At 37.4% G+C, this 27,391-nt stretch overlaps 1 protein-coding gene, 1 long non-coding RNA gene and 1 other non-coding gene across 3 annotated transcripts; 2 read left to right on the top strand and 1 right to left on the bottom strand.

The window, feature by feature from the left end:
• Positions 1-6,147: 6,147 nt before the first annotated feature.
• On the bottom strand, positions 6,148-9,948 carry LOC146914947 (uncharacterized). Its single transcript, XR_015014447.1, has 2 exons — positions 9,750-9,948; positions 6,148-7,975 (listed from the first exon to the last, which is right to left on the bottom strand). It is a non-coding gene; the product is annotated as an uncharacterized LOC146914947 (long non-coding RNA).
• A 9,815-nt stretch (positions 9,949-19,763) lies between these two features.
• LOC146914946 (small nucleolar RNA Z199) lies at positions 19,764-19,840 on the top strand. The gene has a single exon (XR_015016904.1). It is a non-coding gene; the product is annotated as a small nucleolar RNA Z199 (small nucleolar RNA).
• A 2,627-nt stretch (positions 19,841-22,467) lies between these two features.
• On the top strand, positions 22,468-23,913 carry LOC146914945 (uncharacterized). Its single transcript, XM_085721180.1, has one exon. The coding sequence runs from the start codon at positions 22,468-22,470 to the stop codon at positions 23,911-23,913; it is 1,446 nt and encodes a 481-aa protein (XP_085577306.1).
• Positions 23,914-27,391: the final 3,478 nt, after the last annotated feature.

Below are 27,391 nucleotides of genomic sequence, written 5' to 3'. Positions count from 1 at the left end.
TATTTAATTATTATTTGTATGAGTAGCAACAACTAAATAATCAAAGTGGAGATTGGAAATGCATAGAAAATTTTCAATGGAGAGAATCTAAATCCGAAATAATGTGTGTATTTCTTGGTGAATGAAACATAACTAACTAACTCTGTGACCCAAAATATAGTGCCCAATAAATATTCCAGCTTGATTCAAATAGTAAGTCAGTATCATAATGTCTCATATAATTAAATTATGGATTATCAAACATTGTCATTGCAAAAACAACCATTACCCATAATAACCACCGATTAATCATATAGATACAAAACAGAAAATCAATTTAAAGATTAAATCTCATTAAAAAATTGTTATACCATCAATTCTCATACAGGAAACTTAGCATTTCAAATTTCCCACCACCATAAAATTCTTAAAAACGAGATTGCTAACCTGTTACAAAACCCTCTCAGAGGGCGCAAAGGATTGGCTAGAACAATGGTTTAAAGAGAGATTGTTGTGGATCAGAATACGTCTATGGTATCCGGGTACAATAATTTTATGAATTACGTCCTTCCCCGATAACTATCTTCTTCGGAGCTTGCAAAACAACTTAAATGTAATGAACATAAACTCGATGCACTTGGAGGGGAGAAAATATTTTGCTGTAATCAGAAAAATGTAAGTGAAAGAGTATATGTATGTATACTATGTGCTAGTTGGTGTTTTTGTGTGTCTCATTTCTTTTTCCAAAATGGTGTGTTCAACAGCATAAATATAAAAGAGTGTATCTCACCTCCATGCATAGTGGAGGTTCTGTTATGGACAGTGGCGGATCCAGGACCCTGGGTCAGGGGGTGCGGATTATAAACTTCGACGAGTATACATATATTAGCTGTAGAAGTTTAGTCCCTAAAACTTGGTGAAGTTCGCTTTTAGTTTCCTTTTTTCTCCAAATTCTTGAAATTTGCTATTTTTGTTTGCGTAAAGTGAAGAATTGACAATCGTCATTGATAACTTATGGATGAGGAAAAATAGCATTTGACTTAGCACATACATATACATGTGGGGATTTCTTAAGGAATAAGTCGATTTGGCCTCTGCGAAATTCCAGCAGAAAAAGGGTGCATGTGGTAATTTGATAAGAATAAGTCAATAAAGAAAATAAATTTGTTTAAGAGTATAATTCTAATAAAAAAAACCAACCCAACATCCCCTATTCTGTCTGCCAAAGCTGCTCATTAACGTTTCATTCATAAAGAAACCCTAACCTCATCTCTGCTCAAATTTGCTTGCCCTAACTGCTTTCCTCGTACAAGTCTTTTGATTAAATTTGTTTTAGGTCTGTATTTTCCCTGATAATTCTCCTTTCGTTCATTGTTGATTTTGTATAAATACAGAACTTAAATCAAATTGTCGTGATGAATGACCTAGCACATTAGCTTTAGAACTAAATTACTTCATTTCTATTTAACTTCTGCTTCAACATGAAAAACACATATACAATTATGCTTGCTCTGGTATTGATTGATTTATCAACGGTATTGCAGGTTGTTAAACACTCTTATTTTTAGAGAGACTATCCTCAACCTGGAAAATTTACAAAATAGCAATCAAGGTCAAAAATTACTAATGTAAGGCCTACAAACACAGATATTGTAACACCCATACTAGACGTATCTAGAATGTCTAGCACGTGCGTTAAGTTTAGTATTGGATACATTAAAAATTTACAACAATACAGCTGCGAATGAATATAAATACAATCAATTGTGTTCGTACATAATAATACAACTCAACTTTTCTAAAGTATAATGAATGCATCCTTGCATAACCATCTCATCCCGCAGCGGGTACGAACGAACACTTGACGCATCATCCATTCGGCTACTAGCTTGCTAATCCAACCTGTTTATTTGAAACAAATAAGGATTGGGATGAGACATAATGTCTCAGTGAGTTCCCCTAAATCCTAGGCTATAGGTAACCTCAGGGGAAACCTACGGTCACCACGTGTCTAAAATACAACCTGCCGGTTGATTATACGTGTGTGGGGACTTGCATACTTAGACGGTCGTGCATACTAAGGCCGTCATAGTCTTATCTCACTGTTATAGGCTTCACATCCTATACGTGTCATGGCGGTCGAGGGGAAACTAAAACCGCAATGCCAAGAATACGCTCTACGTATCGAGGCCTAAGCATACTATAATCATGACACAATTCTAAACCGGACGATTAGGGGAAACCTGAGATCGTCATCGGCATATCTTTCTCTATACTTGCTCTATGCATAACTATGTTATATCTCACAACATATTCTATCTTACTATCATACTAGTTTTGACGATCTACGTCTATGTTCTACTATTCTTGACGATCTACGTCAAGGCTCTACTATTCTTGACGATCTACGTCAAGGCTCTACTATTCTTGACGATCTACGTCAAGGCTCTATGACATAACATAATATATCTAATAATATGCACAGTCAGATTCATTCATAAAGTTAGCGTTTAACAAACAAACATTATCTGAGTTCATTTTACGGAAAGCCCCGAGTGGAGTAACCCCGAGCGCAATCCCTATCTATCCGATGGAAACCTATCTAAGGTATAACCAACGGCACTCCTGCAGTGACGTGCGGGATCCTTACGGCTAACCCCATTTCACCTAATGGAAACCCCTTGCACCAACCTAATGTGGACACAAGAGACACGACCACTACATCTTACTTACTAAGTGACATGCGGGTTCCTTACGGCTAACCCTGTTTCACCTAATGGAAACCCCTTGCACCAACCTAATGTGGACACAAGAGACATGGCACCTTAACTTTAAAGTCTTGGTCTATAAATGCATGAGTATTAAATATATGCTAGCTATCTCTTTTACCTCGGATGCCTATACGATCCAACTAGAGGTAAACTATATGCTTGTTTAACTTGCTATGTGAAGAGATGTCTAATCAATTCACGTCTTTCCATACTCGTATGGCTCTCTAGTTTCTATACCAAGAGAATACTCTATATCTCTTCGCCTCTAGTCAAGCATTCCACTCATGCCTAACATTCTATTCTTTACTAACTATTCTAGTTCTTGACAAGCTATGTCAAGGCTCTATTTTCATCCCATGCCTAGTTCTTTGCTACCCGAGTAACTCGGCTAAACTCTCTTGAATCACTCTTGCCATTCATGTTAAGATTGCCATGATTTCCTTTTCAAGAATCGTTCGATGTTATGTGCATTGCCTAGATGTTGTTTTGGGGTTATAAAGTTGTAAAACGTTGAAAGAAAAACATCGGAATGCACCACGGACCCACACTGAGCCAACAGCCATAAAGCATGTTGGCTGGTCCAGAGGGCTGCGCTAATAGCGCCCCTGGAGCGTGGCTCATCCTGAGAATTTCGCTATTAGCGTAGATTTCGCTAATAGCGTAGCTCTTCGGGTCTGTGGTACAAAATTTCCAATTTTTGACCCAAAACTCATTCTAATGGTTCCTGCAATGCACCAAAACATCCAGCAACATATATATACATTTATAAACATATTTCATGGCAATTTAACATCAAATCAACAAGAATTTATCAAAAGTCCATTAGGGTTCCAAATCCCTCATAAACATAAATTACTACTTTCTAGCATGAATTTACACAACCAAGGGAAGGTAAACTATCTATGGAACTCACCTAACATGTTCCTTGCAATTTCTCAAGCATCTAGCATCAAACCCTAGCTTTTGATCCTTAGCCCTTTTTCACCAAACCATGCCTCAATCCTTTCCCTTATGTGTTTCTTGCTTGCTAAGCTGCCTTAATCCATGCTTGATCATGATTTGGAAGAAGTTTGGATGATTTGGAGAGGGAAGGAGGGCAAAATTCTAGAGAGAAGGAGGAGAGAAATGTTTTGCCCAAAACCTAGAGAGAGAAAGTGAAGTGGGAAATGAGGGAAAATGGCCCTCATGGCCTTATATAGTCGCTTGCGACGTTTTACCACTTTGCCCTTCGCCTCAGTCGTGTTCACCTGACTCTGATACATAACTCATGCTTGACTGATATTACTCATTAGTATCTTTCGTCGTACTTACTTTATTCATCATGATCACTTTCTATGAATCTTAGTCCTCTGATACATTTAGCAGATGAAATTTCCATTAGCTGACGAGCGGGATGTTACACTCTACCCCCCTTAAAAAAATTTCGTCCTCGAAATTTAGAATCATCTACCAATTATCGCAGCAAAAGTCTGCTTCCTTTGGTTTCTGCTATACAATATCTGATTAAACCACTCTAGGGAGTTGAAGAATACTTTTCTCAACAAATTATGTAATTCTTCCTCTTCTTAATCCGCATGACGAATAAGATCTCTTCTATCTTAATATCTACCTCAAATCACAGAACTATCTGAGAACATAGTGATTAAAACTAACTGTTGTTATGCGGATTGCTTGTCTCTGATCTATTTCTTCTCTGCTTAGCATGAACTCTGCATCTAAGTAACTTTTCTATATCTGAATCACTCAGGATTTGCCTTTAAACTGGAGTTCTACTGATATCCAGGTTTGCCCTGCAGTGCTTACGTGTATCTAACACATCTTCCATGTATACATCTTATCATGCATACATAATCTTTCTTGCCGCACTTTGTGACTTTTGCCTCTTACTTTGTTACTCATCTTGATGATTCGGCAAATCTATCATCTCTTTTCGGAGTCTTAAGAAATCTTTCTATCTTTCATAACCTCCCTGTACTGCAATTCATGGGTAACTTGTTCTAGCTTGGCATGAAGAAGTGAAATCAACTACACTGATTCATCTGACAATCTATTAACCTGTCTGGCGGTTCACATGCTCTTGAAACTTTCTACTAAGTCCTTTTTGCACTTGCATTGAACACTCTAAGCACAAATCTGTGCATCCCGTACGACATTAGTATCACATGGGCATTATCTTCATAAAACTTTATCTTCTAGTAGTGGCATACTTTCTAGCACCATCGCTTGTTAGTTAATAACGATACTCATTCTAGCTTTTGTTTCTATGAATTTCTAAACTTTGGTACATAGGTTCTTGGAACGAATAGATACATGATTATAAATATCATTTTAAAACTGAGTCTATACTAGTACTGCAGAACCACAGGACGAGTCTCTATATCTGAAAAAGGTTTTATGACTCTCCTTCACACTTGTCTCTAACAAGCTGGTCCTGAAGTCTGTACGTCTTAAGTGAGCTTACTCGCTTACAACGTATCTCATCAGTTTTAACAATATGAAATTTCATGTTTTTAAAATAAACATCGTTCGCAAGTTCCTCAATACCAATCTTATCTTTAAAAGTTATAAAATCGTGGCTTGACACCATTCTAGAAAGTATCGTTACCATTTAACAAGTATGGTATAGGAGGGTATGTACTTCGTCAGGCATAACTCATAAATCGCACTCCATTAACATAGCACATACTCTTTCTGACTAACCAACAACTCTTCTACGAATTCGACATCACCAAATTGGCAACCTGATTAATTCGTCTGTGTAACTCTAGTCTTTCTCATCTTACCTGAGTGAAGATGCTTTCTTTAAACTTTCACTTTAATCAATACTGGCTGCGTAAGCATCTATACTTACTTACATAACGAGAACTCCTCGCTTTCCACATAATACTTCTCACTAAAGCTGCATTGCTATCCTGAACTTCTTCACGAAGTTTCATACTACCAATTTTCCATGTTCCATGGCTACTGTTCGCAACTTAAGTAATCAACTTCTGTTGCGCTACTCTGATTCCCACCGGTTGGCTTCAACCAATACACTGATTCGTTTAGACGAGTGAACTTTGTTCTTATTCTATTATTACATTAATATCTACTTGAACTCTGCTCGATATTTCTACGTTGCATTCTACTCTGCAACCACGCTCTAATCTTTGCTGGTAAGATTGTATCTCAAGGAAACTTACCTCTGGACATATCAATGTCATACTCTTGTCCCCGATCAACTTAACTCAAGGAACACATCTTTGCTATTACATACCTACTATTCCATGAAACGCTCTTACAACCTCCCATGGTAGACTAATCTTGCATTCGGACATACTTCCTTATGCATCTAACATTGTAGCTTTGAATCTCGCACACTATGTTTTGCTTAATCCTTCCTATGCTTGCTCGTTAATTTTCTTTCTAATAAAATTTCGTAAATTAGCACACGGGTCATTGACGTTGATAATTTACAACTATATATAAAACATATAATGAATCTAGGTCCCAGTCGTTACTCTAAAATCCCAGGACAAGTTGACAACACGTATGTGTCATCAAATCTTAGTCCTAGTGTGTTTAGCTCAAACTACACGAGTCGTAACAAACCGGTACCTACAAAATTTCATTTTGACTTTCAAAAAAATGTCAACTTTAATCACCCTTATGTGTATATCTTTCTAAAATCATGTAAACTTTACTACTTAGCATCCTAACGAGCCTTCGCAAGTTCATCAAGCAAAACATAGATTCAAGGGGTACTCTTAACTCTGCGAAATCCAAAATCCTCGTGATTTCATATGAATTTGCACCATTTAACTTCTTGCTTCATGATTTCACATCTGTGACTTCCATTCTAGATACGGGTGCCTCTAAACTCTTGGTCCAAACTCATTCTCATTTCTTGACACATTAACTTTCAAAGTCACGTTAAACCGAATCGATCTTCGTTGATGGTTGCCCCATGCCTTTTCCCTTTTGAAAACTTTAGGGGGTGATATGCATTCGCCACTTGATATAGAAAAAAAAAACAATTTCTCATCGCATAAAAGATGGTGAAGACAACTCTCCAATAGTCACTGCATTCCCTAGAGACGAACTGAAAATTTCGCTCCGGGTTCGCTATTGATGAGTTTCTTCAGCTCAATTTTTCAAAACATACTTTGCATAAATATTTTTTTTTTCTCAAGTAAATCAATGCACATCAGTCATTCCCAAAATCTAAAATATATTCTACTACATATGCATGGCAAGCATCAACCTAATTCGATACAATTCTCGGCACTTTAGAAACTAATGCTTCATTCCTGATAACATAAAACTTTCACTGGATCCTTTTCTACTACGAGTAGCTTACTTCTCTGCACTACCGCTTAACGTAGCGTCCCGAACACTAGAACCTTGTTCACTTTGAACATTCAAGTCCATAACTTCAATAACATAACACTAATCCTGAGAGTCCACTAATTCCGTCAACATACGTCGACTGCTTTCTATCTTGTAGCCTTGCGCTTACTTTCCGGAATACAATTCCATTCTAACTACGACCCTTACTGAAGCTGCAGGTCCTGCTAAGATATTTCTGTACTCTTCACTTACGGGTATACGAAGCATTATTAACAACTTACCCAACGCTATCGGAACGACCCTTCTCAACATTGCCTTACATTCCCGGAGGATTCATACTTCTACTTGCTTAGTTCACCGGCCACCTACTGGCACGATCAACTTCTTACTAGTACTCATTCCGAGCTCTTACTTCCGAGTCCACACTTTCCGGTGCATCTTCATCACATACTTCGTTCCTCCAGGGTCCTATTCAGCTCTCAGGCATCCATTCTAATCGTCGAATGCTAAATTGAGTTGATCAGGCTCAACTAACAACAACAACTAGAACATTTACCCGGAACCCAATGGTCCCACTACCTTTGTTGTAACTTAATGACCCAAGGCACGATCTGAATCGACCTGCTCTGATACCAAATGTAACACCCATACTAGACGTATCTAGAATGTCTAGCACGTGCGTTAAGTTTAGTATTGGATACATTAAAAATTTACAACAATACAGCTGCGAATGAATATAAATACAATCAATTGTGTTCGTACATAATAATACAACTCAACTTTTCTAAAGTATAATGAATGCATCCTTGCATAACCATCTCATCCTGCAGCGGGTACGAACGAACACTTGACGCATCATCCATTCGGCTACTAGCTTGCTAATCCAACCTGTTTATCTGAAACAAATAAGGATTGGGATGAGACATAATGTCTCAGTGAGTTCCCCTAAATCCTAGGCTATAGGTAACCTCAGGGGAAACCTACGGTCACCACGTGTCTAAAATACAACCTGTCGGTTGATTATACGTGTGTGGGGACTTGCATACTTAGACGGTCGTGCATACTAAGGCCGTCATAGTCTTATCTCACTGTTATAGGCTTCACATCCTATACGTGTCATGGCGGTCGAGGGGAAACTAAAACCGCAATGCCAAGAATACGCTCTACGTATCGAGGCCTAAGCATACTATAATCATGACACAATTCTAAACCGGACGATTAGGGGAAACCTGAGATCGTCATCGGCATATCTTTCTCTATACTTGCTCTATGCATAACTATGTTATATCTCACAACATATTCTATCTTACTATCATACTAGTTTTGACGATCTACGTCTATGTTCTACTATTCTTGACGATCTACGTCAAGGCTCTACTATTCTTGACGATCTACGTCAAGGCTCTACTATTCTTGACGATCTACGTCAAGGCTCTATGACATAACATAATATATCTAATAATATGCACAGTCAGATTCATTCATAAAGTTAGCGTTTAACAAACAAACATTATCTGAGTTCATTTTACGGAAAGCCCCGAGTGGAGTAACCCCGAGCGCAATCCCTATCTATCCGATGGAAACCTATCTAAGGTATAACCAACGGCACTCCTGCAGTGACGTGCGGGATCCTTACGGCTAACCCCATTTCACCTAATGGAAACCCCTTGCACCAACCTAATGTGGACACAAGAGACACGACCACTACATCTTACTTACTAAGTGACATGCGGGTTCCTTACGGCTAACCCCGTTTCACCTAATGGAAACCCCTTGCACCAACCTAATGTGGACACAAGAGACATGGCACCTTAACTTTAAAGTCTTGGTCTATAAATGCATGAGTATTAAATCTATGCTAGCTATCTCTTTTACCTCGGATGCCTATACGATCCAACTAGAGGTAAACTATATGCTTGTTTAACTTGCTATGTGAAGAGATGTCTAATCAATTCACGTCTTTCCATACTCGTATGGCTCTCTAGTTTCTATACCAAGAGAATACTCTATATCTCTTCGCCTCTAGTCAAGCATTCCACTCATGCCTAACATTCTATTCTTTACTAACTATTCTAGTTCTTGACAAGCTATGTCAAGGCTCTATTTTCATCCCATGCCTAGTTCTTTGCTACCCGAGTAACTCGGCTAAACTCTCTTGAATCACTCTTGCCATTCATGTTAAGATTGCCATGATTTCCTTTTCAAGAATCGTTCGATGTTATGTGCATTGCCTAGATGTTGTTTTGGGGTTATAAAGTTGTAAAACGTTGAAAGAAAAACATCGGAATGCACCACGGACCCACACTGAGCCAACAGCCATAAAGCATGTTGGCTGGTCCAGAGGGCTGCGCTAATAGCGCCCCTGGAGCGTGGCTCATCCTGAGAATTTCGCTATTAGCGTAGATTTCGCTAATAGCGTAGCTCTTCGGGTCTGTGGTACAAAATTTCCAATTTTTGACCCAAAACTCATTCTAATGGTTCCTGCAATGCACCAAAACATCCAGCAACATATATATACATTTATAAACATATTTCATGGCAATTTAACATCAAATCAACAAGAATTTATCAAAAGTCCATTAGGGTTCCAAATCCCTCATAAACATAAATTACTACTTTCTAGCATGAATTTACACAACCAAGGGAAGGTAAACTATCTATGGAACTCACCTAACATGTTCCTTGCAATTTCTCAAGCATCTAGCATCAAACCCTAGCTTTTGATCCTTAGCCCTTTTTCACCAAACCATGCCTCAATCCTTTCCCTTATGTGTTTCTTGCTTGCTAAGCTGCCTTAATCCATGCTTGATCATGATTTGGAAGAAGTTTGGATGATTTGGAGAGGGAAGGAGGGCAAAATTCTAGAGAGAAGGAGGGGAGAAATGTTTTGCCCAAAACCTAGAGAGAGAAAGTGAAGTGGGAAATGAGGGAAAATGGCCCTCATGGCCTTATATAGTCGCTTGCGACGTTTTACCACTTTGCCCTTCGCCTCAGTCGTGTTCACCTGACTCTGATACATAACTCATGCTTGACTGATATTACTCATTAGTATCTTTCGTCGTACTTACTTTATTCATCATGATCACTTTCTATGAATCTTAGTCCTCTGATACATTTAGCAGATGAAATTTCCATTAGCTGACGAGCGGGATGTTACAGATATCTTCTTTTTAACTGAGTAGGAGAACCACCAACATTGAATTATCATATGTAAAGTAAATATCTCATTAACTTGTTGAAATCATTGAGGAAGACTTAAATTTGTTATAGTCATTGTTATCAAAAACGAGACTTAAGTCCCAAAATCCAGGTTTTTGCGACTTTGCTTAGCTTCAACGACTCAAATCCCTAGCAAAGTCCCAAAAACAGGCAAAATCCTATCAAAATCGCACAAAATCGTGAAATCTGTTCCAAATCGCAGGATTTTGATGGATATTTTGAAGGATTTTGTTCATTTTTTTGAAAATGGTCAATTTTTGACCCGGTTTGAAAATTGACCCGATTGAATCCATGAGCCGGTTCTATAAATACCCAAAAGACCAAAAAATTTCATTCTTTCACTTCCCCTACACTTCCTCAGTAGTTACACGTTCATATAGTTAAAGATGAACTAAACCTAACTAGTTACACGTTCATTTATGTATATGTATTTTGTGGACTTTGAACTTTAGTCAGTTATGACTATATGCAATTTATAACATATATTTTGCATTACTTTTGTTTTGGTAGAATCCTCGATTTTGATTGCGATTTTACGAGTCCCGACTTTGCTATCCTATATCGATTCTACAAAAGTTCTTGAGTAAAATCCTTCAATTTTGATTGCGATTTTACAAGTCCCGATTTTGCTACTCCCTTTCGACTTGAAGTAAAGTCACGATTTTGATAACCTTGGTTATAGTACTTTCGGGTTTTAGAGGGCTTCTTTCTTTTGGTACACAAGAAATACTAAATTATTCACATTTATTCGGTTAACTATAAGGTCATAAAGCTACCTTTCAGATTTAGTTGTCACCTAAATTAGGAGTTGAAAGAGTGAGTGATCAACTTAATTAGGTACTGTTACAAATCTTTTATTAGCTCCTATTAGCTTCATGAACTACCCTTGAGAAGCATACATTTGAACGGTTTTGATAAGTTGAACCATGACCCAAGAGACTCACATATATTAGTATGGTTGTTATAACATATTCATATTTGTAAAATTTAAGGAACAGAAATTCACAGAAATTCTCAAGAAACAGCCAAGGTTGATAAGCTTCAGTTAGCACCACCTTTGTTGATCTGACAGTTGTTGTTTTTGGGCGACCAAGGATGATAAGCTTCAAGGTTGTTCAACAACTTTTTTTGCAATGTGTGTTTTCATGTCTTTTACATTTTGTTTACTTCAGATTGATTTATTTCTTGTGGCATATATGATTTATTTCTTGCCAGATATTCTATATGTCCAATCACAGCCGTAAAATGTCTTTTCTGTTGGTTTCTAGGAATTATATTAAATGCATTTTTGAAACATTGTTTCCCAAGAAGAGTCACGCATTTAGACTGTTATTTCTGAAGGCATGATCAATGAGTTTATTTATTCCTGTTATTCCTGCAAATGGATTTTTATGTTTTTCCTTATTTAAATAGTTTTTCTTCCTGGCAGATGAGTTAGTGAAGATGGAAATTACTGACTCTGACAGAGGTTAAATTCATTATTCTTATTTTACCTACTAGGTTCTTACGCTTTCCATACAAACGACGATTCTATATGAAACCTTGTTTAACTTTCTTGTTTAGAAGAAGCAGACTTGTAACACTCTTCTATCTATATGGCTAGCTGGAATATGCTTAATGTTACTGATTCAATTTCTTGAAATCAAAGAGACCTTAGAGCTGACACAAGCAAAATCTGCTGCAGCACAAGAGCTTGTTAATCACTTATCATGGTACCAGCCTAAGAAAAAACTCACGAACTATACTAAATTTTTTGCTGAGTAGAGACTATGAAACTTCCAATTTACAAAAAAGAGAAACAGTGTCAAAGATATAGAGGTTTTTTAAAATTTATCTATTGGTGTAGTGGCGAACACATACTCGAATCAACCCACACAGGAAGGTGGAAATGTGGGGATACAGGTTCGAATCTTGGACTCCACATAAAATCTTCTCACAGCCAAACACCACTAGGCTTGGAGATAGACACAGTAAAAGAGAGAGATATGAAAATCAGAATAAGAGGACATGAAAGAAATGGGGGACCGGACCAAATGATATTGAAGTTGTTTGCCATATCGCTTTCAAAATACGCTCACAATAACTTTGACACAGTGAGAACTCTTTTGTTCCTCACACACTCGGACTATTTTTGACACTGACACTTACAACAAGTATATCATTTTTGCAAAACTGAAAAATGAATAACCTATTTCTAATGACTTCAGAATAAGAAATGGGGGATAAGAGGACATGAAAGAAATGGAGGAACTTACAAATATGTAAACACATAATACAAATGGAGAAAAACAAAACAATGCTTGCTCGCAAAAATGATATACTTGAGAAAATTGAAGTCATTAGAAATAGGTTATTCACGAGAGATGTGCTTAGAATACAAAAGTCATTGGCAAGTGAGACATAAAGTAAGTGAGTCATATAGTGGCTAATAAATATTCCAGCTTGTTGAACGTGTGTATCAGCAGTTGTACTGCCAGCTGCACTGATTGACCAAGTCTTTAGGAGAATTTGTTTTAATATTTCAGATTTTAATTAGCTAATAAAGTAGTGGCTAAAGATTAGGAGTTAGTTACACAGTATTTGTTTTTATTTAAGTTACAGCTTTGTATTTTGACTGCTTTTTTTCAATTCAATAAAGCTCTAGTTTTTCCCTTCCTATTTTATGAGTTACGTATAAACACCAACAGATTGGTATCTAGAGCCTTCTTCTTAGAGGGACTTGTGAGTGAAGTGAGTGAAACCCACCATAAAAGCTTAAACACTATCTTTCAATCCATCGAATAGATGGATTCTGAAACATCCTACAAAGCCCTACCATTACCTGTGTTTGATGGTGAAAACTATCATATATGGGCAGCAAGAATGGAGGCGTATTTAAAGGCAAATGACCTTTGGGAAGCTGTTGAGGAGGACTACGAAGTTCTTCCTTTGTCAGACAATCCAACAATGGCTCAGATAAAAAATCACAAGGAAAGGAAAACAAGAAAGTCAAAGGCAAGAGCTACTTTGTTTGCTGCTGTCTCAGAAGAAATCTTCACCAGAATTATGACCATCAAATCAGCATATGAAATATGGAATTTCCTCAAAACTGAATATGAAGGAGATGAACGAATTAGGGGAATGCAAGCGCTTAATTTGATTCGAGAATTTGAGATGCAAAAGATGAAGGAGTCTGAAACAATTAAAGAGTATGCAAATAAAATTATTAGCATTGCTAACAAAGTAAGATTGCTTGGTTCTGAATTGTCTGATTCAAGAATAGTTCAGAAAATACTCGTGACTGTCCCTGAAATATTTGAAGCAACTATCACTTCCTTGGAAAATACCAAGGACATGTCAAAGCTTACCGTGGCGGAGCTTGTAAATGCTATGCAGGCCCAAGAACAAAGAAGAATAATAAGGTCTGAAGGTTCAGTGGAAGGAGCATTACAAGCTAAATTAAAAATCAACAAAGGAGAAAAGAGCATGGGAAATAAGTATAAGAAGAGTTTCAACAAACAAGAGGCAGCTGGAAGCACCAGCTACAAAAATGAAGAAAAAAATAGAGAATTTCCTCCTTGCAAGCATTGTGGAAAATTCGGTCATCCTCCTTTCAAATGTTGGAGAAGACCTAATGTGAAGTGTGACAAGTGCAACAAACTTGGGCATCATGAGAGAATTTGCAGAAGCAATTTTCAACAAAGTAATCAGGCTCAAGCTGAAGATCAACAAGAGGAAGAAGAGGAAGAGGAAGAGCGGTTGTTTGTAGCAACATGTTTTACAACCAGTAGCTCAAGTGAATGTTGGCTAGTGGATAGTGGCTGTACCCATCACATGACCCATGATAAAGAAATATTCAGAGAGCTGGACAGATCACAGATATCAAAAGTCAGAATCGGTAATGGTAAACTGATCGCTGTCGAAGGAAAAGGAACTGTGGCCTTTGAAAGTTGCACAGGTACAAAGCTAATTTCTGATGTTTTATATGTACCTAAGATTGATCAAAACTTGCTGAGTGTGGGTCAATTACTTGATAAGGATTTAAAGTCATCTTTGAAAATAAGCAATGTTTGATCAAAGATGCCGATGATAAGGTAATTTTCAGCATTAAAATGAGAAGCAAAAGTTTTTCATTTGATCCAATGAAGGAGGAGCAGATAGCTTATCCAGCTACTATTAATAGTACAGAGATATGGCACAAAAGATTAGGCCATTTTCATCATGCAGCAATATTGAATTTGCAAAGAAAGGATCAGGCTCAAGGCTTGCCTTACTTAGATGTTGGATTACCAAGCTGCAAGGCATGTCAGTATGGTAAGCAAGTAAGATTACCGTTCAAGCAAGCAACCTGGAGAGCAACAGAGAAGCTACAACTGATTCACACAGATCTGGCTGGACCGCAAAGAACAGCTTCGCTTAATGAGAGCAAATACTACATTGTCTTTATAGATGATTACACCATAATGTGCTGGATTTATTTTCTCAAGTCCAAGTTAGAGGTTGAAGGGGTATTTTGGAGATTTAAGAATTGGATTGAAAAGCAAAGTGGTTGTGTGATTCAAGTTTTGAGGTCTGACAATGGCACTGAGTACACTTCAACACAATTCACTATGTTCTGTGAGGAGGCAGGCATTGAGCATCAACTTACAGCCCCTTACACCCCTCAACAAAATGGAGTGAGTGAAAGGAAGAACAGGACAATAATGGAAATGGTCAGATGCATGCTTCATGAGAAAGTTTTGCCTAAAGAATATTGGGCAGAGGCTGCAAATACAGCTGTATTTTTACTTAATAGACTTCCCACCAAAGCAGTAGACGGGAAGACTCCTTTTGAAGCTTGGTATGGTTACAAGCCTCTCTTGAAAAATTTTAAAATATTTGGATGCTTGTGTTTTACTTATGTGCCACAGATTAAAAGAGACAAGTTAGATAAGAAAGCTGAACCCGATATATTTGTGGGTTATAGCTCAACATCTAAAGCTTATAGAGTTTTCCAACCTAACACAAGGAAATTTTTGATAAGCAGGGATGTGCAGTTCATGGAGAATGAGCAGTGGAACTGGAATGATACAGAAAATAAGTCAATAGTTGATCCTTTTCAAAATCAAGATGAGTTAGTTGATGATCCTCCTATAAGAGGTACTAGATTGCTTTCTGATGTTTATGAAAGATGCAATGTTGCAGTCCTTGAACCTGCAGGATATTGGGATGCAAAAGAAGATCCCAAATGGAGGGCTGCAATGCAGGAGGAGCTTACCATGATTGATAAAAACCAGACTTGGAAACTTATTAAAAGGCCTGAGCATAAAAGAGTCATAGAGGTGAAGTGGGTGTTTAGAACAAAGCTAAACGCAGATGGATAAATCAACAAGCATAAAGCCAGGTTAGTGGTTAAAGGGTATGTTCAAATTTTTGGAGTAGATTTCTTTGATACATTTGCTCCAGTTGCAAGGCAAGATATTATTAGAATGTTGTTAGCTATTGCAACACAAAAGGGATGGAAAATATGTCATCTTGATGTCAAGTCAGCATTTTTAAATGGATTTCTAGAGGAAGAAATATATGTTGAGCAACCTGAAGGTTTTGTTGTGAAAGGGCATGAAGATAAGGTCTATCTATTAAAGAAGGCCTTGTATGGTTTGAAACAAGCTCCAAGAGCTTGGTACAGCAGGATTGATGAGTACTTAGTGCAGTTAGGTTTTGTTAAAAGTCTAAGTGAATCCACTTTATATGTCAAAGGTGATCAAGCTAATTTTTTGGTGATCTCTTTATATGTTGATGATCTTCTAGTTACTGGCAGCAGTGTTGAACTGATTCAGCAGTTCAAGGATGATATGATGCAAGTGTTTGAGATGTCAGACTTGGGATAAATGTCTTATTTCCTTGGCATGGAAGTTGAGCAGAAAAGTGGAGATATATTCATCTGTCAAAGGAAGTATGCAAAAGAGATGTTAAAGAAATTCAATATAGAGAACTGTAAAAGCATGAGCACACCTATGTGTCCAAAGGAGAAGCTATGCAAGGATGTTGAAGGAGAACAAGTGGATGAAACACTCTAGCGAAGTTTAATTGGCTGCTTAATGTATCTTACAACTACAAGACCAGATATTTTGTATGCTGTAAATGTTCTTTCAAGATTCATGAATTGTGCTAAAGAATCTCATTTCAAAGGAGCAAAAAGAGTGTTGAGGTATGTTAAGGGAACCATAAATTTTGGCATTAAGTTCTGTCGATCGGAAAATTTCAAGTTACAAGGTTACTCAGATAGTGATTGGGCAAGATCTTTAGATGACATGAAAAGCACTTCAGGCTACTGTTTTAGTTATGGAACAGGTATATTCTCTTGGAGTTCCAAAAAACAAGATATTGTTGCACAATCAACAGCTGAAGCAGAGTTTATTGCAGCCACAACAGCTGTTAAGCTGGCCTTGTGGCTAAGAAAACTACTAGCTGATTTGCACTTAGAGCAAAAGGAAACTACTGAGGTAATTGTGGACAACCAGGCAGCCATTGCCATCTCCAAAAATCCCGTCTTTCATGGTAAAACAAAGCATTTTAGCATCAAATTATTTTTCCTCCGAGATGTCCAAACAAATGGAGATGTGTGTTTGAAGTACTGCAAGACTGAAGACCAGCTGTCAGATATCTTTACAAAAGCTCTTCCAACAGGCTGGTTTGAGTTACTAAGGGAGAAACTTGGAATATCCAACTACTGATACAAGGAGGAGTGTTGAACGTGTGTATCAGCAGTTGTACTGCCAGCTGCACTGATTGACCAAGTCATTTGGAGAATTTGTTTTAATATTTCAGATTTTAATTAGCTAATAAAGTAGTGGCTAAAGATTAGGAGTTAGTTACTCAGTATTTGTTTTTATTTAAGTTACAGCTTTGTATTTTGACTGCAGTTTTTCAATTCAATAAAGCTCTAGTTTTTCCCTTCCTATTTTATGAGTTACGTATAAACACCAACACAGCTTGATTCAAATATAGTAAGTCAGTAACATAAAGTCTCATATAATTAAATTTTGGATTATCAAACCATAGTTTTATTATAAAATCATAATATAAACAATAACTTAAAATAATAGTTTCATATTTTAACATTGTCATTGCTAAAACAACCATTACCCATAATAACTGAATAATCATACAAAAAAGCAAATCAAGTTAATGATTAAAAGGGCAACCCGGTGCACTGAAGCTCCCGCATACGCAGGTCCGGGAAGGGGTCCCACCATTTGGTGTATTGTACGCAGCCTTACCCTGTTTTTACACAAGAGGCTGTTTCCAGGACTTGAACCCGTGACCTTACAGTCACATGACAACAACTTACCAGTTGCACCAAGGTTACCCCTCAAATCAAGTTAATGATTTCTCATGAAAAAAATGTTCTACCATCAATTCTTATACAGTAAACTTAGCATTTCAAATTTCCCAGCACCATAAAATTGTTAAAAATGTTAGAAAATTAAATCAAGCATAGTGTAGAAGATTTTAGAAGTATGATGTGGCTTATGAGATAAGATTGCCACTTAAGTTGCAAAGTTTGAATTGAACACTAATACTTAGCTATTAGTAACTTACTTGTCCATTAAGTTTACTTAACAATTAAGAGTTGTATAAAGAGCAACACATGGATACTAGGTGTCTTATGTTTGTATAATTACTTGGAAGCTAAATATGCTTAGTCATTAAGAATAGTCTTAGTATTTTGCCTATATAAAAGGCCATGCTTATACCATTGTGACATATCAAGTTTTATGAATGAAATATAAGAGTTCAAAATACAAAGTCTCTCCTCTGTTCTCTGTAACAGCCCGATTTTCGTTAGATTTATTTTATTATTTATTTATGTGTGCTATATGTTCTTATATGTCATTATTTGCCTCTGTGTGCATTTTTGGTTGGGATTCGTAGAATTCGGAGTTAGAGGGTATTTTAGTCATTTTGGACTTAGGGGCATTTTTGTCAACTTGTGAGTAAGGGTAATTTTGTAATTTTGTTGAGGATTATTTTTAGTGCTTAGTGAGAGTTATTATTTTACCAAGTTACTAGAGAGTGTAGTGATTATTTTATTTACCGGTAAGTGACCGTTAGTGTTATATTTTACCGTTAAGTGAGTAGTAACATTATTGAGGTTAGAATAGAAATGGGTAGGCCCATTAAGGTTTGTGAGATAAGACAAATTAAGTGAGCCTATATAAACTAATGTTAGTAGAGAAATAGGGTTTTTACCACATTTTTCATTTGAGAAGAGAAGAGATAGAGGCTAGAGAGAAGAACAAGAACAAGGGTTAGAGCTAGAAGAGGGGATTCATCATCTAGGAGCTAAATTGAAGCTTGGGTTAGAGATTCTTGGTGTTAGAGGTAAGAGGGTTAGACTTCACTCATAATTTCATAACTTTTCCCTTTTACCCATTTTTATGAAATTGATGTAAATTCGTGCATGATTGTTGTTGTTATGTTTGAGAACATGATTTGTATGATAATTGTGTTGTTGTTGTTGAATTTGTATGCCAAAATGGGTATATATGAATATGATATGTTTTTGTGCAAAATTAATGAAGGATGAGGTTGTGGTTGTCAAATTGTGATTGATTTCATGATTAGATGTTGTTGTTGTTAGATGTGTTGTTGATGAATTGATGCATTGGGTATCATGAATTGGTGAATTATGATGAGATTTGTTGTTGTTGTTCAAATTTGTGAAGTTGTGTGAAGTTGTTCATATGAAGGACCAAAATGAAATTTTGATATATGAAGTTTGTCATACCCCAATTTTTGACCTAAGATCCTACACTCATACACCGACACGCGCCCTTCTACCCCGATCAGTCTTTGACTTTTCGGTGAAATGTCGGCAAAGAGGTATTTTAAAATACCTCATTTTTTTGGTTCCGAGTCGGGCCCTCTTCTCACATTTTTATTATTTTCATTAGTCTTTTTTTGATTTTTAATTTTAATTCATTTCCATCTTTTATTTTTTTCATTTTATTATTATTCATTACCTATATTTTTATTTTACTCATTTATTTTAATTTTAGTATTTATCTGTTTAGTTATTTTTATTTTTTATTTTATATATTTAAATGATAAGTCCAAAAATGTCCCAATCCAAAAAATATGTATATTTATCCTTTTATTTATTTTTATTCCAAAAAAAACAGTCCCATATGTCACACGTATCCTTCTATTCCAATCCAAACCACCATTTTTTTCTCCTCTTTTAACAAACCCTAAAACCCCAACACTGGTACTATAAAACCATACACATAAACCTGCAGAGAGGGGAGGGACTTTTGGGAGGAGCGGCAGCTTTCTTTTCCCCTTTTCAACTCTTTTTTTCTTTCAATCAAAGGTTCAAATATCTCTTAGCCTCTCACTTCTAATTTTCATTGAATCCTTTTTGTTATGGTTAATTTATCTTTTGCAATTGTTTTTTCGTAACTGTTTTTTTTCTTCGGTGAAAGTTTGTATTATTGAATCAATCATGTGATGAGAAAGACTGAAACAATATGATGGAATCATTCCATGATTCCTATTAATTTAAGTCTCTGATGATTTTTTCATTTTGTTTCTTCATGTTTATTTATTTTTTTTTCTTTCGATATTTGTTTATGGTCCGTGTTTTTGTTTCATAATTTTATTTATTTTTCGTTTGGTTTGAAACAAAAGAAACGTGATTTAATGATCTTACGTTTGTCCATGTTTCTACAGCCTTTTCCAAATCCTGATCTTTCAAACAATTTTCATTTTTTTCCTAATTTTTTGCTATTCTTTTTGCTTATCGTGTTTGTTTGGCTCTGTGATATTTTGTTTTTGTTGCAGTATGCTGTTCTGATTCAAATCATGAACAAATATCATATTACAATTGAGAGCTACAACATTAGTCTGTTCTTTTGTCTTATGAATTTGTATTGCTGATGAATTAGGATAGATCTCATTTGTTTTGTTTATATTCTATTTCACTTGGTTTGAATCACGTATTGTTTTGTTCTGAAAATGGAAAGATTATGCATTTTTTTATATTTATTATTTAATTTATTTAGTGTTTAATACTTCTTCGTATCTATTTCTTTCTTTTAGTTTATTTAGGTGTAACATCAGTACCTCATGCATTTTGACCTTTTTTTGTTTCGTTTTGTCCTTTATTTTATTTTTAGCATATTTATTTATTTTATTACCATATGCATCATTGAAGCATTAGAATGTTCTTAGGACTAATGTAAAATTGTTCATGCATTATTAGTTTAGGTTTATTATCAATGCATATTTATCTTTTGCACACAATTTAGAATGTAAAAATAGGCTTTAATGTAATTTATTTTTTATCGCAGACCTTAGAATGTATTAATAGGTTTTTTTCTAATAGTTTAGATGCATGTGTGCGTGTGTGGGTGTATGCTTTACTTGTTATACTTTGTAGTTTAGGACAATGGTCTTTGTGGTGATCCAACGTCACCACAAAGTGTCCACGCTTTTATTTTCTTGCTCCGTTAGTGGTAGTTCTAGTTTAATCATTATTCAAAAAACAACAAAAACATGCAAATAGTTCAAAAACACAAAAAGTATTTTTTTTTAAATAAACCTTGATCTTAAATCGAGTGACGTCTTTTTATTTTCTTTTCTTAATCAAATATCAATCAATCTAATTTATTTTGAGTCCATTTTCTTCAATATTAAAAAACACAAACAAATTCATTTTGCCATTTGGCTTTTCCATTTTAAAACCTTTTTCAAACTAATAAAAAACACACAACCAATCAAACGTCAGTTTTTAAACCCCGAACTACGAGGTTTTGATCCCTCACGGGTACGTAGGCAGAGGACCATGTCCTTCCAAATCAATAAAATGTAGATAATTAGGTCTTCCTTTTTTTTTAAATCATTTCAAATTCTTTTTTTCAAAAATAAGCAAGTTATAACACATTATTTAAATAAAACCAAGAGGTTCCCGTAGAGTACTACGGACATAAAGGGTGCTAATACCTTCCCTTTATGTAACTAACCCCCGAACCCAAAATCTTTTCAAAATGGGGTGGTTTGAACTTTTTTCCCCTTCTATTAAAAAATTAAATGTTCAGTCGTGAAATAAAAAGTGAGTCAATAAGCTAATCAAATAGCCTTGATCTCCGAAAAATGACGCGACAGAAATGGCGACTTCACTGGGGACCCCCTAAGAGGGTTGAGCCTAACTTGGTCTTATTTAAATTTTGTGCTATAACTTGCTTAAAAATCAAAAAAATAAAAGATGGAAATACCTGTATATATGTGTTCTCCCTTCTTCTTCTTTCTCCCTTCTTTTAACGTGAGTGGTGAGATAAGTCCTAACCCGGACTTGAGTGAAACATAAGATAGGAGTGGTAGACTCATAGTGGCATACCGAGAGTATTCTCGTGTCTTGTCACACATGAGATAACCACACTTAGCGGAGGAGCTTGAAGTGATATATGTCGGCGGGTGTTGTCACGCTTAGACTTTATTACTCTTAAGTTTCCGTTGAACGCTAAGGACCTTTAGTAACCCTTAACCCATCTTGGCCTTTTTAGGACGTAGTGCGGTGGCTAACCGGGTGTTGTCTCGGTATTAGTCGACTGCGATACTACACTCGAACCAGACTTTCCTACGAACGATGTTGGACCGGGTGTTGTCTCGGTATCCGATAAAGTTCAAAGGCGGTCGGAATTCGGGAACTTGGTAGAACCTTTGTTACAAGTGCAAATGAAACCATAGTCCTTACCAAATGACGTTGTTACCCTTGACTCCAACATGTGGACTTAACCTCACCACCATGTATTCTATGTACTTTGAGCATAAACATGCATACATGCATTCATTCATAAAAACTTTTTCTCATCAAAACATCGAAAGACTTAGATAAGTTCTTGTAAACATCGGAGGTGTGGACCTTATAATAGGGATACCAAGGAATACAGTCTTACCTTAGCTTTGTTGGGGACTTTGTCTTTGGCTTTACTTTTGTTCTTAAGGGAACCGTTTTTAATATCTCAAATTATCAAATGAAACAATGTTTCCTTATGATGTTTACAATTACTTTGACAAGTCCTTCAAAAAAAATTGTGCCTATTTTTGCATAAAGCATCATGCATCATTCTGCGTTTCATAGTCTCAATTCTGAGTCTCACAAATTTTTCTCTTCCATAAAAGGTCAGCCCACCTCAAAAGTGTCATGGCGTCCTCGTCTGAAATCAACTCGCATGTACAACACTCGAGCAATCATAAAGAGAAGATGGATTTTCTCGAGCAAGAAAATCAATTGCTCCGAGAGGAAATAACAGCCATGCAGACTAAAATGGACGAAATGACTGAATTGATGAAGACATTGACGGTTGCCCAAGCACCTCCACATCCCCCTCCTCCTATCAAGACTCAAGCCGAAACTGTTTCTACTGGCCCTAAATGGACGTTTTGTGCCGATACTCCGGAGTACTCTACACCGCAACGTTCCGCACCTTGGTTCCCGCCTCTTACTGCTGGCGAAATACTCCGTCCCATTGCTTGTGAAGCTCAGATGCCTACTTTTCAACGTGCAACTCATGTTCCTCAGCAAGTTACGACAGTTCCTCCAGCTGTCGTGACCTACTCAGCACCCGCCGTTCATATTGTCCCACAACAAAAGGAACCCATCTTCCATTCTGGGAGTGTGGGGGCCTATGATAGAGTGAATGACTTGCAGCAAAAATATGATGAAATTCAGCGAGATGTGAAAGCCCTCCACAGGAAGAAAGTATTTGGGAAGACTGCTTATGATCTTTGTTTGGTGCCAAATGTTCAAATACCCCACAAGTTCAAGGTACCAGACTTCGAGAAGTATAAGGGAAAATCCTGTCCTGAGGAACATCTAACAATGTATGTAAGAAGAATGTCTGCCTATTCCAAGGATGATTCAGTCCTTATCTATTTCTTCCATGAAAGTTTGGCTAGTCCTGCCTCAAAATGGTACATGAATCTAGATAAAACAAATATCCAAACTTTTCAAGATCTGTGTGATGCTTTTGTGGAGCAATACAGTTACAATGTGGATATGGCCCCAGATCGAAGTGATCTACAAGCCATGACTCAGGGAGACAAAGAAACGTTCAAAGAGTATGCCCAGCGGTGGAGGGATACTGCTGCCCAAGTCAGCCCGCGCATAGAAGAGAAGGAGATGACCAAGCTCTTTTTTAAAACTCTCAGTCAGTTCTATTACGTGAATATGGTCGGAAGTACCCCCAGGGACTTTGCTGAGATGGTTGCTACGGGTGTACGACTAGAAGAAGGAGTCCGAGAAGGACGATTGATCAATGAAAGTGTCCCCGCTGGCAGTTCAAAGGAGAAAGACCAGGGAGTGAATATGGTGAAAGGTCAGCAAGTCGATCCACATCGCCAGGCTCAAAAAACGCCGCAGTATGACCCGATTCCTATAAAGTATGCGGTTTTGCTTCCACAGTTGCTCGAAAGGAATCTAGTCCAAACCAAGGCGCCTCCTCCGGTACCAGCAAGATTACCAGCATGGTATAGACCTGACCTTTTCTGTACCTTCCATCAAGGGGCACCTGGCCATGATATTGAACATTGTAATGCAATGAAGAAGGCAGTTCAAAATTTGATCCGGACCAACCGCCTGACCTTCTAAGACTTAACACGAGGAGTGGTTAACTGTAATTGGGTCGCTGTTGACGTTCCTTCCGCTGTTCTTTTGTTCAAATAATGTTTGTTTGTTGCTTTTCGCTTTTCAAAAAATATCCTTTCGTCCCGCCCGAGACGAAAGTGAACTTGTGTAGGGCTTTTTGCTTCATATATTTTCCATCATTAATAAAAAGGTCGTTTTGATCCCGACTTTCATTTTATCTTGTGCTTTTTCTGGAAAAATGGCAATACAAAAAACCAAAAAAATACAATCATTCTCAAATATCTGCACAATCATAACTTACACTTGTCAAAATCAATAATCAAATCATGCATTAATAAACCCGTTGAACACATTAACCATGTACTCTCTTCCAACTTTGAGTTCCCTGTGTCCGAAGCTGAAGAAGGGAATGAAGAGATTCCCGACGAGATCTCTCACATACTGGGGCATCTTAGCCATCGAAGCTGCAAACAAAATATCAAGGAGATTATCCAGAAGATGACATTCAATTACAAAGACTGGCTCGGGGTGCTACCATTCGCTTTGCTCAAATATCATACTTCAGTACACATTTCAACAGGGGGCAACCCCCCCTCCTTCCCCAATATGCAACATGGAGGTCGTGCTTTCCGTGAAGGTCGAAGTCCCGTTAATAGGAGTTCTGCTAAAGTCCAAGCCTAATCGAATTGAAATACATGACGACCTTTGTACAAATATATCAAAAGAGGTTTGAAACAAGCTTCTAACAAGAAGGCTCGTCCCCTTGAATTCAAGAAAGAGACTTTGTGCCCAACTTTGTACTACTTTCCAACCAGACTCCAGGGGCAAGTGGACGCCTAATTATGAAGACTTGTGAGCAATGACTCTTACAATCATGGATGGTGACAAACTCACATGTCCTATGAATGCCGGTGCAGTCAAGAAATACTTTGTCAAAATAAAAGCTCGATAAGTCGCAAACCTGAAAAAGCGACTTAGGCAAAAATGAGCGTCTCGGTGGACTGAAAACCCGAAAGGGCGGTCCAGGCAAAAATTAGAGACAAAAAAAAAATGAAAAAATGATGGTTATCCTGATAGATTGAAAACCCGAAAAGGGCAATCTATGCAAAAGTTAAGGATCATGACAAGTAACTGCATCAGTCAGCACAGTCCACTTGGGGCATCCAGTCGTCAAAAGAACCTCCGATTCAAAGCATCTGCAAACCAAAGACTCAGAACTGGGGCATTCAAAGTTGTCAGGAAGTATAACAGTTATATGTGTTCAATGTACCTTCCCATATATTTACCATTTTCCAAATTTTTCAAAGATCCATGGAGCCATGCCATTGGTAGGCCACCACTCAATTCATCAAATTCGAGCCTGTGCCCATTTATTTGGAACTCTCATTTATTCTATTTGCAAAATTTCTTCTATTTTTGATGGCAATACTTGAAGCAAAAAATTTTGAGAATACAAAAACTTTTTTTTACATCTTTTGAAAAGTATGAACAACAAACACACTCTCTTTGAACTTGTGAGTAGTCGAAGCGTACATCAGCATCCGCCTCGAGAACGGTTACATTCCGGAAAAGAAACATGTCTAAACACAATGGAGGGGACCTCTGCTTCAAGCAAGATGCTTTCACAGTCAAAAAAAATATATACAAAAAATGATACAAAAAATCAATGCTCGCTAAGTCGAAAAACCTGAAAAGGCGGCTTAGGCAATAGAGAGCGTCCCGGTGGACTGAAAACCCGAAAGGGCGGTCCAGGCAAAAATTAGGGGCACAAAAAAGGAATATACTCCCGGTGGACTGAAAACCCGAAAGGGCGGTCCAGGCAAAAGTTAGGGATTTTCAAAAAAAATACAAAAAATGACTGTCGAAGCATGACAAGGAAAAAACATTCCGCGCTGATTTACAAATGGCGACTTCTTCCAGGCTGTTGCTTAAACAATGGGCTTTCTCCCCAAGATTCATCAGTTGCTATTCATCAGTTGCAACCTTGTGTCGGGTTTTACACCGTCAACGGCTTGATTTGTTCACAATAACATCATCTCCAAGGAAGTTCGCTGAGTGTTTGTACTGCGATGTCAGTCCGACTCCCATCTTACCTGTCTTGTCTCGTTTCATCGAGTCGTCTGTCATATATAGTTCATACAATCATACAAGTTACATTCATACATCCATACAATCATACATTCACACAATCATACATAAATATTTTCACTTATTCATACATTAATTCATACACTCATGCATACGCAACATATACACTACATCAATTCATACATGATTGCATTAGTCACCAAAATCTTATTTCGGTTGTGTCTCTTCAGTTCGATCTTCACTTATCATTGCGTCAATCAGAAAGCTTCTGCGCATGAATATCTGACATTTACCTTCTCATCATCAAAAGTGTCATCCCCAGTGTGTCTGGTCCAGAGATGTCACTCATTTTAAGCCCGGTGGATTCCGGCGAACTCTTACAAAGCCCAGTGGATTCTGGCAAACTTTTATCAAAAGCCGAGTGGATTCTCGCAAAAGCCGAGTGGATTCTCGCAAAACTCTTATGAAGCCCAGTGGATTCTGGCCAACTTTTTTCAAAAGCCGAGTGGATTCTCGCATATGTTTATCAAGCCGAGTGGATTCTCGCAAAAGCCGAGTGGATTCTCGCAAAAGCCCAGTGGATTCTGGCCAACTTTTATCAAAAGCCGAGTGGATTCTCGCAAAAGCCGAGTGGATTCTCGCAAACCTTATCAAAAGCCGAGTGGAACCTTATCAAAAGCCGAGTGGATTCTCGCAAAAGCCGAGTGGATTCTCGCAAAAGCCCAGTGGATTCTGGCAAACTTTTATCAAAAGCCGAGTGGATTCTCGCAAAAGCCCAGTGGATTCTGGCCAACTTTTATCACAAGCCGAGTGGATTCTCGCAAAAGCCGAGTGGATTCTCGCAAACCTTTTATCTTGTTACAAGTGGCCAGTCCTAAACAACGGACAGCTTGAGTCTATCTTTATCTTGTTTCAAGTGGCAAGTCCTAAACAACGGACAGCTTGAGTCTACCTTTCGTCACGTTTTAGTTTGGAATCACATTTTATTTTCTTCAGTGTCATCCCCAGTTTAGCTGTTCAAGTGATATCGCTAAAAAGTTCTGTCTTCATTAAGCAATCGTTCCAAACCGATACGGTAGTAGACAATCTTTTCCCCAGTGAAACCACAATCCCCTAGCGGAGTCGGATCCCATTCTTCAACAAATTTGGGTATCCCGTCGTTGTTTCTCGTCTCAGTCAAGTCAACTTTGTCTTCCTGCATTCATACGAGCATTTCACGAGCATTCATAGCATCTTAGGTCCAAAATTGGTGTACTTTGTATTTAAGTCTCTTCGCTCCGATCGAATTAAAGATTTCATCTTCAAATCTCCGGACGAAGAAACTTAAATAGGGGCATCTGTCATACCCCAATTTTTGACCTAAGATCCTACACTCATACACCGACACGCGCCC

This window comes from Medicago sativa, chromosome 6 (assembly GCF_051527215.1).
Source record: "Medicago sativa cultivar Bolivia chromosome 6, Bolivia_mono, whole genome shotgun sequence".
NCBI lineage: Eukaryota > Viridiplantae > Streptophyta > Magnoliopsida > Fabales > Fabaceae > Medicago > Medicago sativa.
The sequence above is the reverse complement of the archived record's forward strand: the minus strand, read 5'-3'. Positions and strand labels throughout refer to the sequence as shown.